Below are 8,375 nucleotides of genomic sequence, written 5' to 3'. Positions count from 1 at the left end.
ATTTATTTAAATGACAATATTATGATATTTGTTTTTGTAAAATTCAAGTCTGCACATACAGAAATGAGACTGTATTTGTATAAGTGCACGGCGATGTAACCAAATTTGCAAATGATCATACGCATCACGAAGGCAGCAATGTTTTGGAAAGACTGATGGCATTCACAGCAGCCTTAATACCCCTTCATGGATCGATAACCATATGTAAAAGTATGTACATACTATTGCTTAGATGTCTTAATGTATATATCTATGGAAACCAGTCTCATTAATATGAAATATATAGATGGTACTCTAACCTATAAAGTCTTAAGCATAGAGAAGGTAACTTACATCCGTAATGTTCAATTGCATCTCAATTCTTTTAATTCTTTCACCTGTTTTCCTTTTGCTCCACTCGAATGCGTGCAGGTATCGAAGCGCCCAGGCACGGAAGAGACGGCTACGAGTTTCGGTCACCTCGCGTCATGTCGGTTCACCTGCACCATGACGAGGGCTTCCACGCAGGGCCGTTTCTAGTTCATCAGGCGCCCCAGGCAAGAATTCGTTATGGCGCCCCCCTCCCCCCTCCTCCCTCCTTCCCCCCTCCGGACTGGAAATAATAACCTAAACAATTTCGAACACAACTAGCATCACAAATTCCACAACAAAAACAACATACTTTATTAATAAATCATCTTCACGTATATGCATACACAGCAAGGAAAAGTATACTCAAAAGTATACTACCGATTTTTGTAAATTTCAATAGAATAATACCATTATACATTTTTTATTGCAAATCCTACCTAAGATAAACTGAAAAGGTAATCTTGCCAATCTAAAACCATGGAACTCAATGCATATACGTTGAGGTCTATGCTAAAACTATTAAATAACAATTTTCTTCACTTTTTTCATATTTAAAACCTGACTCTTCTTGACTTCCTTGCAGCAAAATCATCTGTAGTGACATCATACGAAACCTGTTTGGATATTTCTCTATTAATACTAATTATTGCCAGCCCGTTTAGGCGCTCCTGTGTCATAGTAGACCTTAAATATGTTTTAATGAGCTTAAGTTTAGAGAAGCTTCTCTCTGCAGATGCCACAGTCACAGGTGTAGTGACAGCAATTCTTAATGCCACCCACATGTTTGGATAGATCTCTTTCAGGCCTTTCTCCTCCAGAAAAACAAAAAGATCTAATGTTGTCATATTTTGTTTTGGCCATTGTTCATCATAATTTAAGTCAGCCTGATCCCCAGGTGTGAGCGTATTACACAAATCTTTTGCCTGCTTTTCTAGCTCACTAACTGGCAGATCAGGGAAGTTCGTGAGAACACTGAATTTCTTTGCAACATCACTCATCATTCCAGTTCTCTCTCTCAAAGATTCAATGGCCACATCCACAACTACACTGAAAAATGAAAACTCCACTTTCTTCAAGGCATCGGTAATAGGTTCATCAGAGGCCTCATAGGAGAACTGCCTTTTAGTAGTTCTGAATCTTTTCTGCTTTAGTGCAGCTTCCACATTCATCTCTTCACACACCTCTTTGGCAGATGTCTGGGCAAGGACGAGCGTGCTTGGTCGTATGGTAAAAATGAGAATAAGGTTGCAGGTAGTGACCTTCTCAATCTCGAGAACCAGTAAGTGTTCTGAGTTCGTACGATTTTAAGCATCAGTGGTCGAGCGGTGTAAGGCGGCAGTCATGGGGGCCTCTTGTCGTCATGTAAGCGCAGGTTCGAGTCCTTGCACGACGGTCATAAAATTATCTGATTAATGTCGCTGTCCACTAGCGAATTTCTCGTATGGTTACAATGGCGAGAAGCGTGAAAAGGATTCGATCTGGTCCTTACCCCTCCCACGAGCGTGCTTGGTCGTATGGTAAAAATGAGAATAGGGTTGCAGGTAGTGACCTTCTCAATCTCGAGAACCAGTAAGTGTTCTGAGTTCGTACGATTTTAAGCATCAGTGGCCGATCGGTGTAAGGCGGCAGTCATGGGGGCCTCTTGTCGTCATGTACAGCGCAGGTTCGAGTCCTTGCGCGACGGTCATAAAATTATCTGATATATATATATATATATATATATATATATATATGTGTGTGTGTGTGTGTGTGTGTGTGTGTGTGTGTGTGTGTGTGTGTGTGTGTGTGTGTGTGTGTGTGTGTGTGTGTGTGTGTGTGTGTGTGTGTGTGTGTGTGTGTGAATATATACTGTACATATGAGATACGTATATCTGTAGCGGAAACTGTGGTGAGGTAAACGCCAAAAGACCGTAGGAGTTTTATTACTAACGTTTCGTCCTTAAAAGACTTCCTCAGAGGAAGTCCTGGACTTGGAGGAACATGCAGTGGCATACGGGTAAAACTGGATTTTGGGGGTAATATGAACACATTATTACAAAATAGAAAAAAAAAATACTTACCACTTCTTCACTGGAAAGGTGACATCCACAGTAACAAGGATCCACCAATTTGGCTGCAAGGTAAGTACTTTTCACCAGGAATTTCTTCTTTTCACGAATTATTCCCTTGTAGGCATCTTCTTCACTCTTGAGGATTTGGGATGAGGAGAGATTCTCTTCAAATGAATGCTTTAAATCACTGAACACTTTCATTACCAGAGAAAAAGTTTTTTATTGTCTCCTTCTATGGCAGTGATGGCATCTACCACTGGCTTCAGAAGCTTGAGAATACCCTCAGTCCGATCCCAAAACATTTCTGAAAGCAGGAGCTTCCTAATGGACATGTCCAAAGATGGCTTGGCATCATCACTGATTGCAAGAGCCTGAAGTGCATTTTTTTAATGCATACACTCTTCAGACATTGGGTAATGGATCCCCATCTGAAACAAAGGACAACAATATTAGTACCAGTATGAATTCTCAATTCAAAACAGCTTAGCCATGAGAAACATTAAATAAAATAAAAAAAAAATCCCAGCAAGTTTACTGGCATAAAAATGAAATTTCAAATACTATTTAGCAAGTTGCGATCTTTAGCAATAAGTAATATACTAATAATTCTTACCTTGTTTTAACAGGAAGATTTAATGTTTGCTGTTGCCCCTGTGGTGACTGCTGTTGATGTTGTTTGAATAGAGCGGTGAGCTTTTGGGACTGTTTGACTGATTTGCAAACTTTTATGCAGTCAGACTGGATATTTTCTGTAGACTTGATCTTCTTTAGGTCTGTGAATATTAAATACAGAGTGTGAGCCATGCAACCATATGTTTTTATGTGATCTGCTATGTACTGCCCAGTGTGGCTTTCTGCACCTAATAATAAAACAGAAGCTATAATCAGATATTACAGCATGTTCCATAAGTACAAAACTAATGTAAACCGGAATACAGAGATTTGGCTATTAATTAGTATTAATCTCTTCTTAAGATAGGAGGTTTATGTGAAATACTTTATATTATTGTCTAAGTTAATTTTGTAATTGTGTTGGAATTGACTGCTATTTTAACTGAAACCAAACAGTTGCAATGCTGCTCCAAAATATGGGCCTTGGCACTGTCCCAATGAAGTTTATGATCCCTTTATTCCTGTAATTATCCAGTATTTTAGGATTAACTAGGACAATAATTATATATAACAATTCATTAGAAATAATAAGTGAAATAATGATGTCACATATTCCTACAGTTCTTACCTGACATTAGTCCAACTATCACACATTACTGCAACACTAGAAGCAGATTCTACTAGTTCCTTAACAGTTACAGAACACTCCTGGTAGACCCTCTCAAGAAGATTGTTTGAGATTGAGTCCCGGCTCGGAATCTTGAAAGACGGCCTCAAAGTCTTGAAGAACTTTGCCCACAACTTATTACCCACCAAGTTTTGTGGACAGCCACTTGCATAGATAGCCCGGGGCTAACTGCGACTGAGCTTCTTCCTGTAATGCATTTGATTTCCATTAATCATAATACTGATAGACAGATTACTGAATGTTGACATTGAAGACACATTAGTGTATACAATATATAACTATAACATAGTATATACTTACTGTTTGTGTTTTTATCATTTTGTCAACATATGTGTATGAAGCAACTTTCTGGCTTTGGGAGGAGTGGAAGTCACTGGAGTGATTCCAGAACTGACAGAGACAGATGATCCAGATCTACTTGTTGTGCCTGTGGTTGTGTCAAGTCTGGGCAGAGGCATCTGAATCGGACTTGAGAAAAATGAATCATCTAACGTAATTTGCATTGTATGAGTGCTTGTACTTGTTGCACTTGTATCATGTAAGAGCAACTGCAGTTCCATGTCTGAGTCACTGTCTATGCCTAGTGATCTTCCCTCAGTAGTTTCAGCATCAGTTAGAACTATTTTTCGGCCTTTACCACGTGTCAAAATACTTCTTCATTTTTTTCATCACATTTCTTGCACTGAACTATATGCTTTACCATCTGACTTCCGTTTTTTGACAGTACTGTCGAACCAAATGAGCATTCTACTTCCCATCACTTGGGACATCTTTGGTAAATTTGGCAACTGGAGTCCTCTTCCTGCCTGGCATTGTAGGTTTTACTAACACTACCCACACAACAACAGAGTACAGGACTGATAACAAACACGAACAACTTACAATCTTGCCAAATATCAGTCACAGTGGTGCCAAACCTCTTATGAGACAAAATTCCAGAACCTACACCAAATTGGCAAAAAACGCTTATATATCACCATCATCAAAAGCACATTATTAACACACGTGTTTGAGAGTTAAAGATGCAAAAGGTTCATTGTAAAAAAAAAAAAAAAAAATCAAAACATGATTCACGAAAAATTACCTAAAATCATAAAAAAAACTATATATCGAGGGGTATACTGTTTTATTTGATAATCTAGAAATAATTGTATATATATATATATATATATTATATATATATTTTCTTGTTTCGTTGTCTTGTCTTGTCTTGTCGAGATATTTATGACAGAAAAAAGAATGGAAAAAAAGTTTCGCTAGTCCCGACACAACGCGAGGTGACGGGAGCTCGTAGCCGTCTCCCCCATGCCTGAGCGCCGCGATACCTATCCACTCGAGTGGAGACAGGAAATAAAGGAAGGAGAGGAATAAGGTAATATGTACTCGAACATACCGGATGATATCGCCTCAACTCCCCTTGACGCTGAATAGTGTAGTATTTACTTTAATTGTAAAAAGTCTTCTTATGTTAACAGACATTGGTAGTTTACTTTGTTATATACATATATATATATAAATATATAATCATTAAGACTACTTAAAGTCTCTAAAATCATGAGATTATTCAACATTTTCCATTCGTATATATGGGATATCATTAATATACTTTGTTTTATATATATTTTCATCGAGACTTCATAAAGTCTCTGCATAAATAAGATTTTTTTAACAAGTTTAATTGTGGACATCTCTTCTGTCATCTGCAGAAATAGTTACATCGCCGTGCACACCCTCGGGTAGATGTATATGAATTTATTTATGCAAATACAGTCTCATTTCTGTACATACAGACTGAAATTTTACACAAACAAAAAGATCATAATAATGTTACTTAAATAGATATTTTCATATGGAGTATTTAGAGGATGAGAATCAAATATATATTTTACGTTACATTGGTAGTGTGTATCAAGGTCTAAATATACAGGTCAGACCGTTTACATTCTTCTGCGCAGCTTCTGACGTCATTTGGCCGAGTCCATTTTCTCTTTGTGATACACTGAAGAAAACTGTGAAACGCCAAGGAAGACAGGAACTATAATATTTTATATATATATATATATATATATAATTATATATATATATATATATATATTATATCATATATATTATATATTCATATATATAGACAGGAACTATAATATTTTATATATATTTATATATATATTTTATATAATATTTGTCAGAATATAACTGCGTGGAGCAGTGCGAGCGAAGGCGACGTCATTTTCGAACGACGGACCAGCTTCAACTGACAGCTATAGGACCCGCTAACCCCACTTTGAACAGCCAGGTGACGTTCACGGGCCCGCTGCGCCAACTCCCTCGAAATTCGGTCGGAAGTGGTTAGACCTTATATTCTTAGATCTTGGTGTGTATGAGACACATATAACTTACGGGAACAGTTTACGCGGGAAAACGGTATACACGAATTAGAGAAAAATGAATACATAAATTAGAGAACGGAACTAGTAACGTCACTACAGCTTCGATGCCTTCACGCATGTGAGTGGGAGAGAAAACATAAATGAATAAAGGAGAAAACTAAATGAAATGAAGTGCAATGGCACGTCAAGGAATAGAATGAAAAATATATATATATAAACAAAAAAATAAACCAACCTGCACGCATGTATGTATGTATGTATGTATGTATGTATGTATGTATGTATGTATGTATGTATGTATGTATGTATGTATGTATGTATGTATGTATGTATATATATATATACATACATACATACATACATACATACATACATGTATGTATTTATACATGTATACATAAATATATACATACATACATACATACATACATACATACATACATACATACATACATACATACATACATACATACATACATATACATATATGGGTCTTCGTTTGGCGACACGTGGAATCTTTGATGAAACTTTCACAATTAATATAGTTTCGTATGCTGATCACAGAAATAACATTAATTCTATTGAGAAATTAGAAGAAGAAAAAAAGTGCTGAAAAAAAAACGGTTTTAATGGTAAAAAAAAAATACCGAGACCTTGGCGGCACATATTTGTTTAATGGTAAAAGTTTAACCGGTAAAATTAGCGGGACACTGGGCCCGTCAGTACCGTCACTCAGTACCACCAAGCCGAGATGTGTTTACCGCTCTCTGAGTGTTATGGTATAGCTTATCGGGTTATCGGTTAACGGAGCCTTAACGGTAGCAGAATTTTTGCCGGTAAGCTACCGTCCAAGATCTAAGAATATAAGGTCTAACCACTTCCGACCGAATTTCGAGGGAGTTGGCGCAGCGGGCCCGTGAACGTCACCTGGCTGTTCAAAGTGGGGTTGGTGGGTCCTATAGCTGTCAGTTGAAGCTGGTGCGTCGTTTGGGAAAGACGTTCCCTTCGCTCGCACCGCTCCACGCAATTAGTTATATTCTGACAAATATCATATATAAATATATATAGAATATTATAGTTCCTGTCTATATATATGAATATATAATATATATATATATGAATATATAATATATATATATATATATATATATATATATATATGAAATATTATAGTTCCTGTCTTCTTTGGCGTTTCACAGTTTTCTTCAGTGTTTCACAAAGAGAAAATGGACTCAGCCTAATGACGTCAGAAGCTGCGCAGAAGAATTCAAACGGTCTGACCTGTATATTTAGACCTTGCTACTGTCAAGGTTGTTACCGATAAAACCCGTAACTTTACCGGTAGCTGCCCACCACTAATCTTTTGTATTGTTATACGTTAAAATTGCTCTAACCCACATGCGTGCAGGGTGGTGTATATATTATTGCATTCTCTTCCTGTCCATCTGTACTTCACTAATTGTCTTTCTTTCCATTACTAAAAATGTTTTCTCACTCAGATGCGTTCAGGTATCGAAGCTGTAGTTGCGTTCTCTAATTTATGTGTTCAGTTTTCTCAAATTCATGCATACTGTTTTCCCGCGAAGCTGTAGTTTCCTTTACTAAAAATGTTCTCACTCAGATGCGTTCAGGTATCGAAGATGTAGTTGCGTTCTCTAATTTATGTGTTCAGTTTTCTTAAATTCATGCATACCGTTTTCCCGCGAAGCTGTAGTTGCGTTCTCTATGTATTCAGTTTTCTTAAATTCATGCATACCGTTTTCCCGCGTAAACTGTTCCCGTTAGCCATATATTTCATATATATTGCCAATGTATTGTAAAATATATTTGATCCTCATCCTCTAAATACTCAATATTAAACTATTTATTTAAATGGCAATATTATGATATTTCTGTTTATGTAAAATTCAAGTCTGTACATACAGAAATGAGACTGTATTTGCATAAGTAAGTGCACGACGATGTAACCAAATTTGCAAATGATCATACGCATCACGAAGGCAGCAAAAAACCGCAGACTGATGGCATTCACAGTAGCCTTAATACCCCTTCATAGATCGATAACCATATGGAAATGTATATACATATTATTTCTTAGATGTCTGAATGTATATATATATATATATATATATATATATATATATATATATATAAATATGTATATATATATACATATATATATACATGTATATATATACATATATATATGTATGTATGTATGTATATAAATATATATATATGTATATATATAAATATATATATATATATATATATATATATATATGG

General features: G+C 36.3%; 1 protein-coding gene across 1 annotated transcript; it reads right to left on the bottom strand.

Annotated features, from left to right (window-relative positions):
- Positions 1 to 902: 902 nt before the first annotated feature.
- LOC143022310 (uncharacterized) lies at positions 903 to 2,603 on the bottom strand. The gene is made up of 2 exons (XM_076180457.1): positions 2,412 to 2,603; positions 903 to 1,547 (listed from the first exon to the last, which is right to left on the bottom strand). The coding sequence occupies exons 1-2, from the start codon at positions 2,601 to 2,603 to the stop codon at positions 903 to 905; spliced, it is 837 nt and encodes a 278-aa protein (XP_076036572.1).
- Positions 2,604 to 8,375: the final 5,772 nt, after the last annotated feature.

This window comes from Oratosquilla oratoria, chromosome 44 (assembly GCF_046742065.1).
Source record: "Oratosquilla oratoria isolate Oo_2021 chromosome 44, ASM4674206v1, whole genome shotgun sequence".
In the NCBI taxonomy this organism is placed as follows: Eukaryota; Metazoa; Arthropoda; class Malacostraca; order Stomatopoda; family Squillidae; genus Oratosquilla; species Oratosquilla oratoria.
Note: the sequence above shows the minus strand (reverse complement) of the source record. Positions and strands in the feature narration are given on the sequence as shown.